This window comes from Hemicordylus capensis, chromosome 1 (genome assembly GCF_027244095.1).
Source record: "Hemicordylus capensis ecotype Gifberg chromosome 1, rHemCap1.1.pri, whole genome shotgun sequence".
In the NCBI taxonomy this organism is placed as follows: domain Eukaryota; kingdom Metazoa; phylum Chordata; class Lepidosauria; order Squamata; family Cordylidae; genus Hemicordylus; species Hemicordylus capensis.
In genome coordinates this window covers 219,468,052-219,490,054 of record NC_069657.1, presented here as the reverse complement: position 1 = coordinate 219,490,054, position 22,003 = coordinate 219,468,052, and the positions used below count along the sequence as shown (strand labels likewise).

General features: G+C 45.6%; 1 protein-coding gene across 1 annotated transcript in view; it reads right to left on the bottom strand.

The window, feature by feature from the left end:
- LOC128330392 (aldehyde oxidase 2-like) overlaps window positions 1–22,003 on the bottom strand; it is a 69,658-nt gene that overhangs the window by 26,685 nt on the left and 20,970 nt on the right. The window contains 7 exon segments of the mRNA XM_053263615.1: window positions 7,704–7,895; window positions 12,094–12,180; window positions 15,769–15,856; window positions 17,081–17,214; window positions 18,817–18,941; window positions 19,921–20,017; window positions 21,256–21,375. Of these exon segments, the coding sequence (XP_053119590.1) occupies window positions 7,704–7,895; window positions 12,094–12,180; window positions 15,769–15,856; window positions 17,081–17,214; window positions 18,817–18,941; window positions 19,921–20,017; window positions 21,256–21,375 (843 nt within the window).

The window sequence follows — 22,003 nt, the reverse complement described above, 5'->3', positions numbered from 1 at the left end:
TGCCTGGAACGGACGTTAGGCTAACCGGCCTGTAATTTCCCAGAACGCCCCTGGATCCCTTCTTGAAAATCGGTGTTACATTTGCTACTCTGGTACAGAGCTCAATTTCAGGGATAAGTTAAATATTTTAGCAAGGAGGTCGGCAATTTCACATTTGAGTTCTTTGAGGACTCTTGGATGGATGCCATCCGGCCCTGGTGATTTGTTAGCTTTCAGTTTTTCCAGACAGTTTAGAACAGGGATTCTCAAACTTGGGTCCTCAGGTGTTATTGGGCTTCAACTCCCATAATCCCCAGCCTCAGTGGCCTTTGGTTGGGGATTATGGGAGTTGAAGTCCAATAACACCTTAGGACCCAAGTTTGAGAATCACTGGTTTAGAACATCATCCCTTGTCACTTCTATCTGACTCAGCTCTCTAGCCTCCATCCCTAAAAAGCCTGGTTCAGGAACAGGTATATGCTCAGTATCCTCTGCCGTGAAGACAGATGCAAAGAACTCGTTCAGCTTCTCTGCAACCTCCATATCCTCCTTAATAATCCCTTTCACTCCCAATGGTCCAACTGCCTCCCTGGCAGGTTTCCTGCTTCTGATGTACTTAAAGAAGTTTTTGTTATTCCCCTTGATACTTTTGGCTAAATGTTCCTCAAACTCTCTTTTTGCCTCCCTTATTGTCACCTTGCATTTCTTTTGCCAGAGTTTGTGTTCCTTTCTGTTCTCTTCGTTTGGACAGGCCTTCCAATTGCGGAAGGAAGTCTTCTTCCCTTTTATGGCTTCCTTGATGGTACACGTTAGCCATGCTGGCATCCTCCTGGACTTAGTGGTACCTTTCCTCCTTTTGGGTATACAATCTAACTGGGCTTCTAGTATTGTGGTTTTGAGTAAACTCCATGCACTCTGGAGCGAAGTGACTCTCCTGATTTTCCCCCTCAGCTTTCTTTTCACCATACTCCTCATTTTGGAGAAGTTTCCTCTTCTGAAATTCAGAATGTCTGTGTTAGACATCCTTGGTGATTCTCTCCCCGCATGTATGCTGAATTTGATGGCACTGTGGTCACTGTTCCCTAAAGGGTCGATGACACTGACGTCATGCACCAGGTCCTGGGTGTCACGCAGAATTAGATCCAAGGTCGCCTTCTCTCTGGGTGGTTCCATGACCAACTGTTCCAGGGCACAGTCATTTAGCGTATCTAGAAATTTGACCTCTTTGTCCTGACTTGAATGTGAATTTACCCAGTCTACGTGTGGGTAATTGAAATCACCCATAATTACAGCCCTGCCTCACCTTGATGCCTCCCTGATTTCCTCCTGCAACTCCCAGTCACTGTCGGCATTATGATCCGGAGGGTGATAGCATGTCCCCAGTAGCACGTTCCCTTTCAGGCCTTGTATTGTCACCCACAGGGTTTCTGTGGAGGACTCCAGTCCACCTAGGTTTTCTAGCTTGTTAGATTCTATCCCTTTTTTAACATACAGTGCTACCCCTCCTCCAAGGCGCCCCTCCCTGTCCTTTCTATAGAGGGATAACAGTGTCCCACTGGTTCTCACTGTTCCACCATGTTTCTGTTACCTCCTCATGTATCTGACCAAAGAAGTAGTATAAGTTCAGCTGTAAATTAACTGTCACAGGGGTGTAGCAAGGTTGGAGTGGGCCCAGAGACAAGATTTTAAAATGGGCCCCTCACTGATATACACACACAAACACACTTCGCAATATATAGTGCACTCACACTCACATCCCTATTATGAATACGGTGAATATCTAGTCCACATTGAATCTGGTTTTTTAACTCTCTGCTACTGCCGATCTCCAAGAGACTCAACATAATTCATAGGGGGTGCAACACGGGCGGGTGGGGAGTCATGTGATGTGCCTCTGGGGGCCCCTTGAGGCGGTGGGGCCCCAAGATGACTGTCTCCCCTTGCCTAATGGTAGTTACGCCCCTGAACTGTCATGTGTTTGAATTTAAGATTAATGCCTGTGTTTGAGACCGTTTTTAAAAGTCTGCAGGTGGTTTTTAAATAAAAATGACTTTCCTTCTGCTTTTCTTCAACCCAGCAAGCTGGAGCTAATGAAACTAGTTGTGAAAGCCAAGCTGCCTTCCCTAGCCAGCAGGCCTGATGCCATACCAAGCCTAGCAGGGGTGGAGGGAGACCAGCGAGGCCCCGGATTCAGCCCGCTGTCGCAGCCTGATCCCTGTGTCAGACATAAGCATCTGATGTCAGATGCAAGGCACATAGTTAAGCCATGCCCCCTCCATCTCAATCAATCTCAGCTGGTCAGATTTTGCTCATAAATGGGGCCGCATGGCCCCATTTGCAAGTGAAATAATGCCCCTGCATCTGATTTCAGATGCGGGGGCATGGCTGGGGTGTGAGGCGTGGCCCCTGAAGCACAGTGGCCTGGGTTCTTTGAACCCGTTGGTGCAATGGTGACTCCACCCATGCTAGCTGCCTGACCCCAGGGCCATTAGAGACTTCATGCACAGACTCAGCATGCATGTAGCAATAGCAATAGCACTTACATTTATATACCGCTCTATAGCCGGAGCTCTCTAAGCGGTTTACAATGATTTAGCATATTGCCCCCAACATTCTGGGTACTCATTTTACCGACCTCAGAAGGATGGAAGGCTGAGTCAACCTTGAGCCCCTGGTCAGGATCGAACTTGTAACCTTCTGGTTACAGGGCGGCAGTTTTACCACTGTGCCACCAGGGGCTCTTGTAGGGATCTTTTCCAAGGTGATCTCTCCTGGGAGGCTGGTTGGCAATAGCAACACTCTACCTTATTTTCATTGAGTGGGCTTTGCCAAGAAGGAATTCTGGAGGCTTTAGATTAGTTTAAAAGACTGTATGAGGGCCTTGGGTCCCCTGTCTCTGTAAGATTCCCCCATCCCTTTTTCTAAGCACAATTAACTAAGAATATACAGTTCCAAAATGTCAGACAAACTACCATTGATAGTATCAACAAATAACAGATGTCAAATTATAGCACATACTCCAAAACTCAACAAGGATTACCTTCAACAGGAATAGGTCAAATTTTTGAAAAATCAATGGGCGAGTGTTTTATGAGCATTATCTCAGAACACTCTACTTTAGGCAATGATGAAGGATATTATATTGCAGGAGAACCATAACAATCTTTGCCCTCCTTATAATTGTCTTTGCCATTCCTTTACTCCTTCCCTCATGAATGACCATACAAATGACCGCAAACGGTCCTAATTCTGAGAAAGATAATTGAACTTTAATCCCAACTGAGCAACATTCAGATTCAATAAGTTATGACTGTGTCCCATTTAAATTAATGGGACTTAGCCCTTGGATGGTATGGGGTAGACTGTACTCTGAGAATAAAATAAAATAAAATAAAACATTTTTCAGTCTTCTCCAACTCATAATTATCATAGCTTAAGATAAAACCAAGCCTTTTGAGTGCCCTGTGGTGTGCCATTCTTCAGTCACTGTATTTTCTTTTAAAATTGCAGTTTATACTTTGATAGATTTGAGGGTATATTGAACCACCTTAAGTAGCGCAGTGGGGAAATGCTTGACTAACAAGCAGAAGTTTGCAGGTTTGAATCCCTACTGGTATGTTTCCCAGACTATGGGAAACACCTATATCGGGCAGAAGTGATATAGGAAGATGCTGAAAGTCATCATCTCATACTGCGTGGAAGGAGGCAATGGTAAACCCCTCCTGTATTCTACCAAAGACAACCACAGGGCTCTGTGGGTGCCAAGATTTGAAAGGAACTTGACGGCACACTTTACTTTATTTCTACCCCATTACACTGCATTGGAGACTCAAAGTAGTATGTACATTTGGTGCTAGGGGTTAAATAAACTAAGCAAAATGCTGTTTTAAAAATTGATTACTCTTTATTCCTATAGATATTTAGATCAGAACCTGTTCTTTCCAGTCCTTGTGAGAAAGGGTCTCTTTGCCCTGAAAATATAGCTCTTTACCTATTGTGTAATTTCTGTGCAGTAAAAAATAATAAATAAATTACCATAAATGGTCTGGGACAGAGATCTTCACTGATTATGTGGTGAGGGCTGCCACTGCGCCCCCATGTGCCCCCCATCTTCAGCACATCCCCCCACTCCCAGGGTGTGCACCACCCACACTTTATTTCGTGGGCCTGTGCTTGGCCCAGCAGACCCAACCACCCCAGTGGCAAAGGGTGAGGGCGCATGCTGAAGGTGCTTGCCAGGTGAATTTCAGTCTTCCCTTCTGCTGCTGCTCTTGTAGGCTGCTGCCACTCAGAAGACTTGGCAGAAGGCACGGGGGAGCGCATGTGCTCCATCAGTGGGGGGAGTGGGCAAGAGGGGGAGGAGGGAAAGGTGGGGAGAGGTGTCAGAGGCTGCCAGGAGGGTCTGTGCGGGCCACCAGCAGTCCGCAGGCCATACAATGAACAACACTGCTCTTGGGGGTAGATAATACCCAAAGGATTAAATATCTCTTTATAAACTTGAATGATCTATATAATTAATTCTCTTAGCCGGCATGTGTGTCCAGGATTTGGTGGCGGAACTCCCGCAACACGCTGAGAGAGTTCCAGCGAGAGGCTGGCAGAGTGGAGGAGAGGGGGAAGAAAGTACTGGCACTGGCCAGCCGGCGGGCAAGCAGAGGACGGCGGGGAGAGAAAAGCAGCGGCAGCAGGCGGGCCGGCGAGAAAAACAGCAGCGATGGTGGTCGGCGGGCAGGCGGGAGAGAAAGGCAGCGGCGGACAGGCGGGAGAGAAAAGTGGTGGCAGGCAGGCAAAGTGGGGGGAGAGAAAAGTGGCAGAAGGAGGGCAGGGGGGAGAAAAAAAGGCGGCCTGAAAAAAACCCTTCTTGGCCACCCAACCAGTGAGGCTCTGTGTGGGGAGGGAACAGGAGGGGAGGAAGGCTAGAGAGCACGGGGCTGGAGGGAAGGGGAAGAGAGGAGAGACCGCGGCAGGAGGAAGGAGGAGGAGGAAACTGCTGGCCCCAAAGCGCCGCACAGATGCTCTGTGTGGGGTCAGCTAGTAGTAACATGGTTTTATTATGTAGAACCTTGTTTGTGAACATTCAAAAATGTTTTTTCATCATAGCAGTTTGCAGAGTTCAGCAATACTAGCTCATTCTGTTTGTGGGGGCATTATTTTGACCCCAAACCTTTGCAAGTAACTTGCTGCCTCATCTCAGCCAGATTTAATGGCACCTCTCATTCAAGAACCTTCTGAAGTAAATTGTTTACATAAATGTTACTTATAGGCAAAATGCCTTTATGAGGCTTGATTTCAGCTATCATGCCTTTAGTAGACCACTGAAGCCACTTAAACTAGAGAAATTCCCTGATTAATATGCATTGGAAGGGGCATGTCAAAGCTTATTTCAGAGAAACACAAACCAAAACTTGTTTCTCCAGTAAACCACAAACATAAATAGAGGCAAGGTGGCTGCTTCTTCCATATTTCTGCTGCTATTGCTGCTGCCCTGGTATGAAAAATAAGCATAGCATGATGTGGTATTTTTGGTTAATCCATTCCTTGATCCAGGCCAGCTTTTGAAATGGGGTCTAGAAGTATTCTTGTCCTGGGGTAGAGGTGGGGCTAATAAACAGCCAACAGCAAGAATATGGAAAAGCAGTTTGCACTTGCCTCTGTACATAATATCTGTTTGATTAAACTGTTAATCTATCTATATATATAATTATCTAAGGTGTACCCATGGCTAATCCCGTGTGTGGCAGCTCTTGCGAGATTTCCTGGCAGGGCAGAACAGAGCAGAGCACGGCAGGGGGAGCCTCTCCGAGCCAGCCTACCAAGGAGGGAGGGAGGCTGGTCAAGGAGCAGGGGGACGCGCCACTGCAAGTCGGCAGGAGAGTGGACATTGGCTTTAACTGCCCACCTCCTCATGAGGACGACGGCCAAACAGGTGGCGGCATGGGCGGTGAAATGGGCTGAAGGGATGGGGGTGAAAACGAACTGGCCGAAGGGATGTGGGGAGGTGAATGGAAGGTGACTGGCCGAAGGGACGGTGGGGGGAGAACAATGTGGCCAAAGGGATGGGGGTGGGAGTACAAAGTGGCCGAAGGGATGGAGACGAAATGAAGACGGGGCAGGGAGCTGGATCGGTTGCAGGGGTGGGGGTGGGGAGATAGGGAGAACTAGGGGCACAAATGTTCTGCGCCAGGTCAGCTAGTATTCCTGATTTTACTTCATGGCCTTGTCCTTGCACACTACAACTCTTTCCCTTGGATTTTACACATTATTATTTGCTTGTCATTATTCTGACAAGCAAAATAAGCACTGCAGAATAGCTTGCCAGAGAGGAACCTGCCAAGATATTCTGAACCAGATTTTGAGAGGCTCAGTAACCTGATTGCATCAGAAGAAAAGGGAGAGATGTCTTCTGTGCACCAACAAAGGTGACTGGAAACCACAGCAGTTCAGTGGGCAACTGTTCAGATGCTGAATTCACACATAGGTGAAATGTGACAATTGTGTCCAGATGTGCAAGTTATGTTAACCTTGTTACAGAGGAGATTGTTTCTTAGATGCTGTTCATGTGAAAATATTTTTGTATATTTCAACAACAGTGGGGTACATTATACTCCTTAAACCATTTTTGTACTAGCAGTGATATTAATACAACAGGATACTGTTGATCCCTATAACTTCTTTGTTATTCTGTCTCTTTACAGAAAAATATGAATAGTAAATAAAGTGCTCATTGTTTACATTACAGATGATGTCATGCTTAATATAGTCCCCGAGTATTAAACTTTTCTAAATGAAATGAAAATTAAATTAACTGGGTTAATGAAGTACATTTGGTGAGGATTAAGTTAGTCATGATTAACTTGTCCTGTTGATTTCAGTGGTGCTTAGCCATGGCTAACTAGTCTGGATGCTGCCCAATGAAGCCAACTTTCTCTGAATTGGGCCCAGAAAAGCCTCCCACGTTACATTGAAAAAAGGGCGGTTACCCCCACCTGGTGCAAGTATGGATTATGGGCATATCTGCAACCCATAGTCTGACCACCTGAGGGAGTGTTTGTACAAACTTTGAACATAGAAAAAACCATTTCTTTCTGATAAAATATCCTGGTTAGAAAAAAGCATCAGTAAAAATGCAAAAATGAGGGACAGAAATCTACCAAGGGCTGAATTATGAAACCACTGGATGTGTGACCTGACAATTATTTTCTGTCTTCGTTGATACAAGCTTGGCGTTGTGTATGTTTAACATGGCATACTAGAGCAAAACTGTATTTTATGAGGGAAACAAGTGGTCCCCAGGCCCCATTTCCCCAGTCATACACAATGCTAATGTGGGGATAGGAATTTCAGGAGAGAATGAGCACTGGAAGTGGGATGTTCAGTCCTTCCTCTGCTCAGCAATGCTCCCTCTCCAATACCTCCTCTGCCAGCCATTTTTAATTTCCCCACAACCAGGCTTTAAAACTAAAAGTAAGGTTGCCTCGTGGAAAACTTAAAAACAGGCTGTGGGAGAGGTATTTGTAGGGGAGGTCTGGTGAGCACACAAAGGTTAAAACACTCTCCTTTCTGCCAATTCTCTTTGCAAGTGGAGAATCACATTTACGTTATCTCTGCCAATGTGTGTTTGGGAAGGGAACATGAATTTGCTGAGATCACGTGTCGGTCCTACCCGGAATCACCACAGATGTCCCCAGAACCCCAACACACCATCTTCTCATTCCTTCACTCGCCTTATCATGTGGCAAATCAAGCTGCTCTGCTACCGCTGTCACCCACGTTTCTGCGCAAAGGGCTGCTTGTGGGAAACCAAATCCTCGAAATGCAGTGTTGGATGGCAAATTGGTCTTGCAGGCACGTCCACGGCTTCGGAAGTTGGGGATGTCATAAGCATTATAACTTTTCAGCACAACGTAGTCTATTACCTAGTGCATTGGAAGATAGATATATAATCAATGTTTTAAGCATGAGTTCCACATTTTATGGTATCTGCAAAAAAAAATAAATGAAGAGAATGCAGGAAAGATGTGAACTGTGTGCATAAACCCGTTTGAACACACATCTAGATTATATTTTCTCCCCTACATGGGGTGGCGGGGGGCAGGCAGGTGCAATCCAACACCCAAGATTCACTGCCACATCCTATTGCATATAAAATATTACAGAGGTATACCTAGGTAATTTTGGAGACCTAAAAGCCTTTGGAGGCCCCCTCGCTGCAAGTTAAGCATCATTTTTAACATGAAGGTTCCAGCATTCTAGCAAAGGAATGGTGTGCATCATGTTGGCCAGTATATTTGGGGACACAAGCTTGATCAATGAAGAGAGTTTCATCAGCACATTTTGCTGTAATCATTGAATTATTTGAAGACTACACTTCTTTGAACACTTACTTGGGTGTAAACCTCATTGAACACAGTGGGATTTAATTCTGTGGCTCCGGGCAAAGGATCCTGGGGTTTTGTTCATTGTAAACATGGGTACCCCTATGCTTGCAGACCCGGGCAAAGCAGTGAGAAAGACCCAGCACACTCTTGTCCTTGTGCTGGTTTGCCAGCCGGGGAGGTGGCCTTGTCATGAGAGGGCCAGTCCACTGGAGAAAACAGAAACACCAATGTGTTTCAGCTCTCTATTTGACTGCACTCTCATGAGACAAGCTTTCCAACCATAGGAGCTCCCACAGTTGTGGGGCTCCTGGCAGCAGTGGTTAACAATAGAATTCACACCCCACACCTTCTCCCTTGCACCCAACCCTTCCAGATTTCAAAGTAGTGTGGGCTGCTTTGGGTGTTTGAGCAGTTTTGGGTTGGGTGAGAAGACAAGGAGAGGCTGGGGATGAATCCTATGTACCAGGCTAATCTGCATCAGTTGGGCCCAACACTGTGGTGAATGCAAACCAGCCACTGTGGGGCACACTGGGATGGGACTCCCATGGATTTGAATGGTCCCTGGTTAGCCAGGTGACCATGATACACAAAACCGAGCTTGGAGATGGGTTGTGGGGAGATTGGGCTCGTTTAAGGGGCGCTTATATTCTCGGTTCCCAGCAGTCACTGGGACCGGGAGGGATGTTGCCGAGAGACTCTTCCCAGGGCTTTGGTGGAACTGTCAACCAGGCCAGGCAGTAAAAGCCCTTCAGTCCGCATGTGGGTCTCTATGGCCAGGCACTCTCATGAAAGAGTGGTCCGCTCCAGAGGAAGAATTTCTGGTGTGATTTAACCCAGCTCTAGATTGATGGTTCTTCTCATGAGGTTTGGCTGAGAACAGGTCTGGACCCCTCTTCCCCTACCAACTTTTACAAAACCCAGAACAATACTACCAAAAACTGAAGGGGCAAATCCTAAGAAATCTCAACCTGTTCCTAGCAGTATCATCCTATCCATCCATCCATCCACCCATAAGCACTCATACACGGAAGAGGGATGAGGGATTAGGAGGAATTAAAAATAGAAGTCCCCAGAGAAATGGGGGAGGGGGGGCATGTGTCTCCTGACTTACCTGCTGGAGAATGGGCTAGTGTGGGTGTGTCACAAATGGCCATTGCCAGTAACAAACTCATTCTGTGAACTTATGAGAAAAAGTAGAGGGAACACTTGTGCGTTCTATCTTTAACCAGTACAAGTGGGAAGAGAGGGGATCAATCCTCTCTTACCAGGGGAGGGAAGAGGGAGGCCACGAGACCCTAACCCCTGCTAACTGGGCAAAGAGGCACCTTTTAAGTGTGGTGATTCTCTTTATTTAGCAGGGGGAGAGCAACTGGCCCTATCCACCTCCAGCACAGTACCTCCAGTAACTGTTGCTGGTGTCTCTCTTTTTAGCTTGTGAGCCCTTTGGAGATAGGGAGTCATCTCATTCATTCATTCATTCTCTATGTAAACCGCTTTGGAAACTTTTGTTGAAAAGGGCTATATAAGTATTTGTTGTTGCTGTTCCTTCCTGAATGTGGAAGGCAGTGGTGCAAGTGGTGTGAGGAAAGGGTTAAAATGTCTTTGCCCTGCCAAGGGCAGGTGAACCTTGCCGAAAAGGCATGACCGCACTGAGCACAGCCCATCTAACACCGTGGCCAGTGGTTGCAGCTTCACAAGTGTGCTGGTGCCTTGCCCACAGTGTGGCAATGCAAGTGGAATGGAGCTTGTTGGGCTGAAGCCTGGGGGGTGTGGGATGAGGGAGAGGAAGGGGTGCCTCTGCCCAGAAGCCAGGGTTGCCAAACTGCAGTTAGTCCATTGTCTGCAGCAGGATTCCCGACTTCACAGATTAATTGTGTTTTAATAGTTTTAACTTTTTAATCCTAATTGTTGAAATGTTTTAATCTTTTATTGGTTGTTTTTATTGTTTTGTAAACCACCCAGAGAACTTGCGTTTTGGGCGACATAGAAATGTATAAAATAAAATAAAATAAAATAAAATAAAATAACCCAGCTTCATCCACCGAGGTTTCACCACCTGTCCCAATGGGGCCAAAGTAAACATGTATAAGATCGTGCCAAAAGTCCTGTAACTTGCCGGTGCTATGCTGTGCTAGACTGATGTTCGAGTCCCGGTGTCCATCTAATTCCTACCAGCTGGCATGCTTCCCACAAGACAGAATACAAACATGTGTTTTCAAAGATGCGTACTTGTGACAAGGCAGACGCTTTGAGAGCGGATGTAGTGGAGTGGCAAGAGGCTAGGGGCCAAAATGTGTCTTTTTATGTCCATCTGGTTTTTGTTTGTTTTGCTTTGTTTAAGTAGCAGCTGTGGGGGTTTTGGATTGGGACTGCAGCACAGGCGAGGGCAGTTTAAGCTTTTTCACTCTGAGCTGCATTCCCAGTGGCAATCACAAACATGCCCACTCCAAGCTACTCGTTGCCTCATAGCACAAATTGTGCTATGAGCACAAACATCAGCTCTCATCAGAGGAAAAAGAGCAACTTCAGGAAGTGTTCATATTTTGGACGGAGGCAGGGGTAAACATGCCACTTTATGCTAGTCCAGTCTGGATCGGGTCCCTCTATGGCTGCTGTTTAAGATGAAAAAACCCAAACCGGCAATAATACAAAGATGCATTTAGCACCATGTGTAGTTTAACCCTGATTCAACTGAAGAAGTCCCTGGTCCAAATCTTGCCTTTGCCATAAACTCATCAGGTGGCCTTCAGCAGGCCACTTAATGCCTAACCTGCCCTTTTAATTTCAATGACACTACTTTGAGTAATTTTCCTCATCATGTTAGCCACTTACTTACATGGGTGTTGCAATGATTACAAAGTATATGACGTGCTGTGAACATTCCTAAGTGTTCAATAAGTGCTAAATATCAAAGAGTTTTCATGCTAAAGGAATCTGCAAATATTATTCTTAATTAAAATGCCTGACATTTCTACTCCTTTAAACTGTACAAAAGATGGAAAATTGCTCAGTGTGTTCTGAAAGGAAGCCATAGATATTGTCCGTGTTTAGAGAGGAGGAATTCTCAAATTAACCTTCACGCCCTCTCACACGAAATTCCAGGCACGGGCATTGCCTCAGAGTTGGGGAGGAGGGAAGTATATTCACTCCACTCCTTCACCTGTCAGCGGGAATAAAGGTCTGTGCTCCTCCCCGGGAACCCACCGGACCAACAACCCCCTTCCCTGCTGATCATCTCATCTTCGGCATTCCCTGCCTTAAATAAAGCCCTCCATTTAGGACAATCCTCCCCGCTTCCAGCTTGCTTCTTCTCCCTTGGTAAGGCAAGTGGATTGGCCACCCAATCTCTGGCCTCCCAAGGGACCTTTTCCTCCAACTCCACCCCCTCACTAGCATTTCTATACAGGGCTGCAGCTGTGGGGCCGACATCATCATTATTCCATCTCCACCACTCTGCTGCCTCTCGGGCTGCACCAGCCCATCCCCCAGCAGCCGTTGCCCGCCTCTCTGAGCCCTTCCTATCTTCTGGGAGGGAATTGCTGGGGTTGTCCCGGCAACCGGAGCCTCCTGCCTCTCTCGGCACGTCACTGTTTGACCGGGTAAACAACCCTGTTTCATGGAGGAGGGTGGGGAAGCCCGACAGATATATTCCAGCTTCTCCTTACTTGCCGGAAAGGACAGAAACCAATTTTATATTATTTCCCACCTATGAATATGCTGCTACTAAGAAACTTACCAGTTCAGATTCATCAGGTGTACACCCACCATTTATGTAGAACTGAAGGTCAACAGCAGTGATTTTACCATCCTTCATAAAGCCCACCTAAACATATAAGAGCATATTGTAGTAATCAGAAACATGAAATTCATCCTCCATCCTCTGAAATATATGGGAGTTTTTCTTTGTCATTTTTATTACACATTTTACAAAATCAAAATGAAGCATTGATACCTTTTAAATTGAAAATATTGTTTCACGGAGCTACAGTACTTGCCTGTGGGCATGTTATACCAGTTTCTCACAAGGTGGTTGTCATTATTATTTGTTTATATGCCACCTTTCAGCAACACCTTTCCACTAATGCAACAACAACACCCAAAATGGTTTACACACCAAAAGAAATGAGAAGATTGTTCCCTATTCCTAAGGCTCTCACAATCTGAATGTCACAAGGGAAACACTGGCTATAGCCACTGGAGAAGAACAATGCTGAGCTGAATAGGAACAGTGGTTCTTCTGCCTCTGCTAAATACAAGGGCTGACATGATGTATCGTGCAATGCCAGTTTTACTAATCAGCTGGCGCTGCTGTGCATGTGAAGGTTAGCTCTGGTGATGTTGTGCAACAGTTGTGCAACTATTTAAAACAACTTGCATGCACTTGCACAATGGAACGTCCATTGTTTCCAATGTCAGTTCCATTGTCAAGAGGTCCAAAAATGGCACCCCCAGGCAACCACTCCCACTCTTAAGAGAGGTGCACAGTCTGGATCTGCCCGTCCGCAGGAGGGTCCAGGAACAAGAACATCATTGAAGGCATGGAGAGAGACTAGGAAGGGTTGCTAAGGTAGCTCCCTGCCTTGTTGAGGGCCCAAACCAGGTAACCTGACATCCCCCAAAGGGTTTCTTCTATGGTGACTCTAGCTTTCTTGAGACTCAGGGCAAGGCAGTTATGGCTCACCTTTCACCTAGTAATATGACTGCTCTCTTGACCTCCACACTGATGCCACTATGTCATGCCACTTGGATTATCCAAATCCCCAGAATCAACAAGCCAATATCCCTAGAGTTAACAATTTGCCTCCTCCCTAAGAAAACCACATCTTTATGTCTAACTACCCCCAAACCCATTGCTCTCTACTAGATACTACCCCCAGTAACCATTAGCCCAGAGGGGCACTAATTTAGCACGAAGCTGTAACCACACAGAAAATCTTCCAGTGTATTAAAACAGGAAGCCAAAAAGCCCCCAAAACTGCACAGTCTCTGGGATTCATCCCATGGGTTGTGGCCTTCTGCTTTTTCATCATCGCACCTCACCTTCTCAGCTGAGGACCCGGGCTTCTCTTCCTTCACATCGAACAGGCTCTTCCTTCACATCGAACAGGGAGCCTCCTGCCGTCCTCTGTTCCCAAGAATTTCCCTTTCTCCCCCCAATTCCATTGTGTGTGTGTGCGTGTGCGTGTATGTGTGTGTGTGCGCGCGCAAGAGCCCTTGTGGTACTATCAGGCCAGGCTGGGAGATATTTGTTATGTCTGTGTAAGCAATCTGGCTCACACTTTCCCACTTTCCCTTTCACTGGTTCTTTTACCAGTTCCTCTCCCTTTCTCTCCCCAGGTTTCTCCTGGTGCCCTCTCCCCCCCTTTGCTCCCTTATCTTTTGCCAGCCCTTCTTTCTTCCTCCCCCTCCAGGCACCTCCTGGTATTCTTTCTGCCCTTGGTTCTTCTGTCGGTTCCATTTACTGACACCTCTCTTTTTCTCTCCCGGGGTTTTTCCTGGTAACTTCTCCTCTCTGCTCCCCTCTTTTCTGCTGGCTCCTTCACCTGCTCTTTCCTCTTTCTTTCCCCAAATTTATCCCAATGACTCTTCTTCTCTGCCTCTGCTCCCTCCACTAGTTCTTTTGCCGACTCTTCCCTCTTTCAGTCCCTGGGTTTCTCCTGGTCCTTCCCTGCTCTCAAGTGGGCTGCCTTCCTCTCCTTCCCAGGCTCCCTTTCTGCCTCCTCTCTCTTGCCCTGCTCCATCACCATTTCCTTCCCGGCACTGTTCTGGGGTGCCTCCACTAAGCAGACCACCCACCAGCTCTTCCCTTCCTTGTCCCCATGAACAATAATCTTTCATTTACTAGAAATAGCAGAGATGAAGCACTAAGCCCAGACATGTGTACATTTTGGGTATCCATCTCACTCGGGAATGCTCCAGTTAAATCCCTCTTACTTGACTCAATAAGTACTCCATAAAGCCATTTTATTTTATTTTATTTTATTTTATTTTATTTTATTTTATTTTATTATTCTTAAGCCTATGGTTAGTGACTTTCTCATTGGTTCTTAGGGATGTGCACAAACCGGTTTGGTGGTCCTTTTATGGTGCTCTCCCCCTGCCACCCTCCCAAACTTTCTTGGGAAACTGCCTGTTTTATAACCACACTCTAAAGGTCCCGCAATTGGGTAAGGGCTCCCCATGTAACATATTATGCAAGTGTGTGTCCACTGTTTTAAATAGTGGCACATCTGAGCTCTTGAGCAACACTGCCAGGGCTGACCTTTACATGCTCAGCCACTCACTAATGCTGGTGTCGCAGTGCACATCATGTTGGCCAAGGATTTTTGATTTTTTTGTTATATGGTATTGTTTCATGGGTCAAGTGATAAAGTTTCTGGGGAAATACTGATCTTGTTGTCATCCCTGCTAACTGTACAGAGAGCCACCACTTTAGAAGGTGCTTAGGAGCACAGGGACATAGGAAGCTGCTATATACTGAGTCAGATCATTGGTCTACCTAGCTCAGTATTGTCTTCACAGACTGGCAGTGGCTTCTCCAAGGTTGCAGGCAGGAATCTCTCTCAGCCCTATCTTGGAGAAACCAGGGAGGGAACTTGGAACCTCCTGCTCTTCCCAGAGCGGCTCCATCCCCTGAGGGGAATATCTTACAGTGCTCACACATCAAGTCTCCCATTCATGTGCAACCAGGGTGGATCCTGCTTAGGTAAGGGGACAAGTCATGCTTGCTACCACAAGACTAAAGACATAGTGCCATATAACAAAAAATAACAAACCCCAAAACAGATAAAGAGGAGTGAGGGGAACTAAGTTAACTTGCTGCTGCATCTGATTACAGTAAGCAGGTTGGTTGATTAGCTACTTAATAAAGAAAGAAAATGCAATATTTTAGAGGCCTTTAGTTCATTAATAAAATATATACTGACTCAAATTATATCAATTAATAGTAAAGCTAATGGTTTATGATTCCAACACAACATATCACCAAAGGAAAAGGAGTCAGGCCCAGTGGTCTGGTGTGTCCTTCATATTTGGAAGGTTCAGCACCACCACCACTCCCCGCTGGCATCTCCCACCAAAAAGGATCTCAGCTCTCAGGGCTAAAAAAAGACCTCTGCTTGAGACCCTGGAGAGCCAACTGCCAGTTAGAACGAACAGCTCTGGGACAGAGGTTTCCTGCATTTAAAAAGATGCCTTCCTTCCATCCTGCAGGGCCCAGCACACGTAATAGCCTCTTCTTCATTGTTTTATCATAATATGTCGCTTAATTGCTTCTGGGACAAATTCCTTGTGGGGGAGGAGAGTGAGAAATAGACATATCAGCTTGCACATTGCAGCTCAGGGCGTGCTTGCAAGGGAGAATCTTTTATGTGTGACCTAAGCAGAGGTAGTCAGAATCAATATTACTTACTTTGTATTTCCCCCAAAGAGGATGCCGACCTCCAGGTATAAGCATGTCATCATCTCGTTCCAGGATAAAACGGACTGGACGGCCAGTTCTAAACGTGCCACACAAACAAAGGGACAAGGACTTATGCTAACATCAGGATATTATGCTAGGAGAACAAAGATCAGATGACAACTGGATGCTTTTGCTAACACTGGCAGAGGACTGAAATAGTTCTACCTATGAGCATAAACATACCATCTCCTCCAGAAAAAGCATTAACTACTGAAAATAGGCCTTTGGCAACTAATGGATATTGTTTTCATGTTCATGCTTACTTATGCTCATTGGCCAGTACCCAAATTGGCACAAGCAACCGCTCCAGTTGTGCAAAGAAGGGGCTTTCAAGCTCCCTCTTCAAATGTCAGCCCCCTGAACTTCCCAAGAAACTCCCTCTCAGGGTCACAGCTCTTTGGAGTGGCACTGCATAAGGCACAATGGGTTGCCATTAGAAAGAGTGGATAATCTCTCCATTGCGCATTCGCGATCACATTCCTGCTCATGCGTGTGTGTGTCTCACTGATTTTATTTTAGAAAAATAAAAAGAGTAAAATATAGAGTCAGTAATTCATATATTTGAAGCATCTCTATTTCTCAAAGAATAGTAATTTAGGTATTACTATTCCTAAATAGTAAATGGAGATATAAGATACAAGCTATGTGTGCCCTGTCCTAGCTGCATGGGTATTACCATACTTTCTGTGCCTACAAGGTAAGTGCTCACTCTGTCAGCCATCAAGTATCCACCATCAAACCAAAGGCCAACAGGCAGGGCTGTAAGATTAGGAAAACATAGCCAGGACACTGACTGCTACAAAGGCTACTGATGATCCCAAATGAGGGAACCTCGAACTGTACATACTTGTCTGCCCTTCTCCCCAGCTTCAAGAACCTTCTGGGCCAACCTGTGGTAGCCCGGGGAGGGAGATGGAGGTCGAGGATGGGAGAAAGGGCAAGGAAAGTTCTGGGGACATGTAAGTTATGAGAAGAAAATGCTGACAACTTGTATGTGCATTCATACCGTGAATGCTAGCTGTATCCAGTTTTGGCATTAGGTGTGACTGTTGTTAACCTGAGTTAAAATGAAACCAGGTACTCTCTTAAACTCACATTGAGAATCCTGATAAAACCTGATGAATTTGGACATGAGAGAGGCGTATGCATGCAACCCCATGGCCTGGTTCCAATCACCAAACCCTGGTTTAGTGGCACAATATATACAAACGACACATCATTTGTTCCAGTAGGATCATAGACAATCACAGACAGCACTTACTTGTGTGCTGCTACTGCTGCAGCTGCTGCAAAAAATGGAGGTTTTGTGATTTTGCCTCCAAAAGCTCCGCCAACTCGCCTTGTGTGGCCCATGATCCTATTGGCCTGAACATCTAATACAGTAGCCACTAATTCCTGTTAAAAAAACCCAACACATTTCTAGGTTTTCATAGAAGCCAATCATTTTCTATATCATCTTCAGTATATTTATACCAGTACTTGACACTTGATCTCATCTTTCTGTATTTTCTGTCCACGGAGACTACCTCCTCTCAGAACCTTACTTAGGATTCTAATTTAGAATAATGCTTAGGGTTTTATTTAAAAATTAAAAATTAATTTAGGACCGTAAGGCTTAGGATTTCAGTTTGAAAGAATGCTCTAATTGGGCATAAATTGTACACAACACAGTATATCTGGATACAGTGTGTCACAGAAAGGTTTGGGAGATAGGGGAGCAAAGATGGATTTGTGAATGAGCCAGATTCCAGGATCATGAATTAGTTGAAGTCAGATTCCAATAAAATGCATTAGGAAAACAAATTGACGAAGGTATGTACGGAGAATGGGTGCATGAGTACAATAGCACAAACTCAGCACATTTGTGCGTGTGTATCTGCAGGCAAAAATTTTAGAAAAATTCAGAGAGAACAACAGTAATAATAAAAAGGGATGTGTGATGCAATATTTGAAACAACAGGTCTATTAAAAGTAACTGCTTACCAGAAGCATAGCAAAAATCATGGAAGAGTGCTGAAAGTCTGGAGACCAGTTGTGACATATCTTATGGAGACCCTGATACCGATATAATTTGAGAATTCATGAATGAATTGCAGGATTTTTAGAGACACAGAGAGACCTCGGGTGACCCCAAGTCAAGTCCCCTGCTCAGAGCAGGAGTCTGCCTGGGTCTCCCTGACAGGTGACAGCCCAGCCTTTGTGTGAAAACTCGGCCTCTGCAAATATTTGGCTCCCACCGAGTAATCTGTGCAGCCGCACTGGGACCATGCCGAAGAAGTGAGCAGCATTCACAACACGCCCCTCTGTGTGGGACTCTGATTCCTAACGGCCTACAAGGGTCTGAGGGTCCCTTAAGGAGGATGGAGTCCAGCTGCATCCCAGCACCCTCCTGGAAGGTGGGGAAGAAGCTCTATGGGGAAAGAAAGGACTCCACTCCCCCATGCTCCCTGTGTGCCTCAAGTGATGGACAGCAAGATGCCAACACTGGACTCCAGTAAATATGAACAGGGAATATGGAGAGGGAAGGGTGTTCTTAATTTGTCCCACAATAGTTCAAACAGAAGCTTCCACATCATGTATTATTATTATTATTACATTTATATCCCGGTCTTCCTCCAAGGAGCCCAGAGCGGTGTAATACATACTTGAGTTTCTCTTTTACAACAACCCTGTGAAGTAGGTTAGGCTGAGAGAGAAGTGACTGGCCCAGAGTCATCCAGCTAGTTCTATGGCTGAATGGGGATTTGAACTCGGGTCTCCCCGGTCCTAGTCCAGCACTCTAACCACTACACCATGCTGGCTCTGTAATGGGGGCTTTAGCTCGGTGGTTCTCTTTTGGATGCAGAAGGCCCCAGGTTCAACCCAAGCTATCTCCAGGTAGGGCTGGGAAAAGGGCCTGAAACCACGGAGAGCTGCTACCAGATGGTGTAGACCAGGAGTTCCCAACCTTCTAAAATAAATGCACCTGCTACACACAGACAGAGAGACTTCAGTTACCTGTACTTTTGCAGTATCCTGGGTAGACACATATATATCCATTTCCTTATCCTCTTTCCTTGGAATAACAAATACACTATTTGTTTCCAGGTAAAAATGTTCTTGCCCTCCAATGTGGAATTCACCTGTTAAGATCAAAGAGAAAGGGAAACACCTGAAATGAATCTGGATCACTTTTCTAAGCAGTATCTCTACACCGGTTGCTTTTCACATGACCTGCACCAGAATATCCTGCCATAACCTGTCCTGGTGTTTCACTTCTAGGCTCTTTAGCATGGTTTCGCTCTGGCATGGTAGCCAGGAAGTGCAGTGTCCCTCCTGCTTATTTGGGCAGGTCTCTTGTTACATCACTCTCCTTGGCCTGCTCATCTTGCCACTATCCAAATAGGTGTCCTTTTTACAATTAAGCTGAGTCTAATGCATGGCTGCCCCTTGGCCCTTTCCACTTGCACATTCTTTTTGATGTTGCTCTTTCGGCTCTTTTTTCCTGACACTGCACAACCTTGATTATTTTCAGATCTTCAGACCAGCAATGTTACTGGTGTGTGTCTGGATGTGGAACACACAGCTGCCTTTGCACATACTCAGCCTTCTTTTAGTTTGACAAATACTCCACAGCCCTAAGAATACGATGGACTGGTGAAAGGAGCCATGCAAAGAGCAGTAGGTTTATCGGGGGACAACCAGGGATAGTTCAAAATAAAAGAAATTACAAAGAAATGCAGCAGAGGGCCACTGGGGCAGAGAGACTGACTAAGGGGGGGATTCACACAACTATGTGCTCAATACAAGTATGTTATTATTCCATGGAAATGGAATAGGTAAGCCTGCCAAGCTCTAGCAGAAGAGTTCAGCTGTGATCGGTTTAAGCCAGGCCTGCTCAATCTAGCCCCCTGCCAGCTGTTTTTGTATTGAAACTCCCATAATCCCCACCCACAGTGGCCAATAGCCAGGGGATATGGGAATTGTAGGCCAACATCTGCAGGAGGGCTGAAGTTGGGCAGACCTGGTCTAAGTGCTGTATGAATGGATCGGCTGCAAATGCCCTAAATCAGGCCTGCTGCAATGGCATTACCAGTCCATCCAATGCTAATAGCAACTTACCTTCAATGATATCCTCAGCTGTATTAAATGCTTCCATAACATTTCCTTTTTCTATTTTCTTTTCTTCAGAAAGGTATGAGTTGTGCTTAATTGCATCCTGTAACAAAGGGGAAAACAGAACCCTCAGTCCCAGAAGAGCACAGAAAACATTGCACCACCAGCAGCATCATTTTGCATTTCTTTTGAGTTGTGTCAATATTTCTTCTCAGTACAGTTTCCCGTAATTGGAACTCCAGCTTAATAATTGGCCCAGGCCTGATAGAAATGATGTCATATGGTCTTGATGATGAGCAAGAGGTTGGATTAACATTGGATGGACGTTCGTGAACAGCAAAGTAAAAAGAACCCCAGACTGTCTCAGACTTCACAAGGTCTGCTCGCCATTGTGTTGGGGACCTTGGGTGCTATGTGTGTGTGTTTGTGTGCATGTGTGAGCACGTGTGTGTGTTTGTGTCTGGTGGAACAGTATTTGCTCCTCTCATATTACTTTCTGAGAGTTGCGTCTACTTTTCACAGGCCCATAGTACTTTGAGAATGGGGAGCATCTTGAGGGGAGCAATTGATGTAGCATAATGACAAGAATGTGAATGGTGAGCCTCAGCCATGAAAGTTCGGGGTATCGACCCCATGTGGGGAGAATACTACTAACTTCTCTGTTGGGTTATTTGACAGATGGTTGTTATTATGTATGTGAAGTGCATTCAACACCCTGAAATGCTATATAGAAACTTATAGCTATAACTGTATTGCTATAAAACTAGAACAGAGAGGAAATTCGAATGGATTGTGTAGTCCTGACACTGCCAAAAAGAGGAAGTATCTATGGGCTTCATGCTGTTTTCCCACCAAAAAATGCCTCCCAAGACTGCTACGGGCCCCTGAAGGTGCCATTTATTTCAATAACACCTCCAGGGAGGCGTTTTTTGGTAAGAAAATGCATGGAAGAAAAGGGTTTCTTTATTTATGTATTTACTGGCCAACATAATGGGCAGCCCTCCTGAACAGTGGAGACCTGCCGGGGCTGCAGGCAGTTTCAAAGGCAGCCTCAACGGTGTCGTGATGGAGCTGCTGCAGAAGGACCTTCAACTGTTTCCAGGCAGCAGTGCAGCCATTTCTATGGGAGGGGTGAACCGAGGGGAAGGGATGTGGCCTTCATGCTCAGTAGTGGGCTCCCCGGGGACATCTAGCTGGTCACTGCTGGAGAGAGGATGCTGGACTAGATGGATGCTTGGTCTGACCTAGCAGAGCAAATATTATGTCTGTACCTATTCCAAGAAACAGAAGAATGGAAGTAAAATACCTCGAAGCTTCTCAAAACAAGAGACTGGTCTTTACCTCAATCGTCAAAGTCAGTTCCAGATCTTGGTATTCTATCCTCACTTTCCTTGTGGCTTCCTTTGCAACTTCATAGGTTTCCGCAACTACACCACAGATAATGTGACCAATGTATATTACCTGCATAAGAACCAACCAACATTAAGCATAGTGGCTTCCTTGTATAGGACAGTGGTAGCACTCATTCATTCATTCATTCATTCATTCAATTTAGTGTATTTTTATACCGCCCTAACCCAAGGTCTCAGGGTGGTTCACAACAAATAAAAACAGTAAAACACTAATTAAAAACAAAAATGGAATATTTAAAAGCAAGAAATTTAAAACACAGTTTAAAATTTTAAAACAATATCCTAAAAACAACACTAAAACAATCAAAAACAATATCAGTTAAAAGCCTGGGTGAACAGATGTTTCTTTAAAGACTTTTAAAAAGTTGTCAGAGAAGGGGAGGCTCTTATTTCACTAGGGAGCGCATTCCAAAGCCTCGGGGCAGCAGCGGAGAATGCCCGTCCCTGAGTGGCCACCAGACGAGCCAGTGGCAAATGCAGACGGACCTCTCCTGATTATCTCAATGGGTGGTGGGGTTCATAACGAAGAAGACGTTCTCGTAAATACCCAGGGCCCAAGCTGTTTAGGGCTTTATAGATTATGACCAACACTTTGTATTTTGCCTGGAAACATATTGGCAGCCAGTGTAACTCCTTCAATACGGGAGTCATATGGTCTCTCCTAGATGACCCAGAGA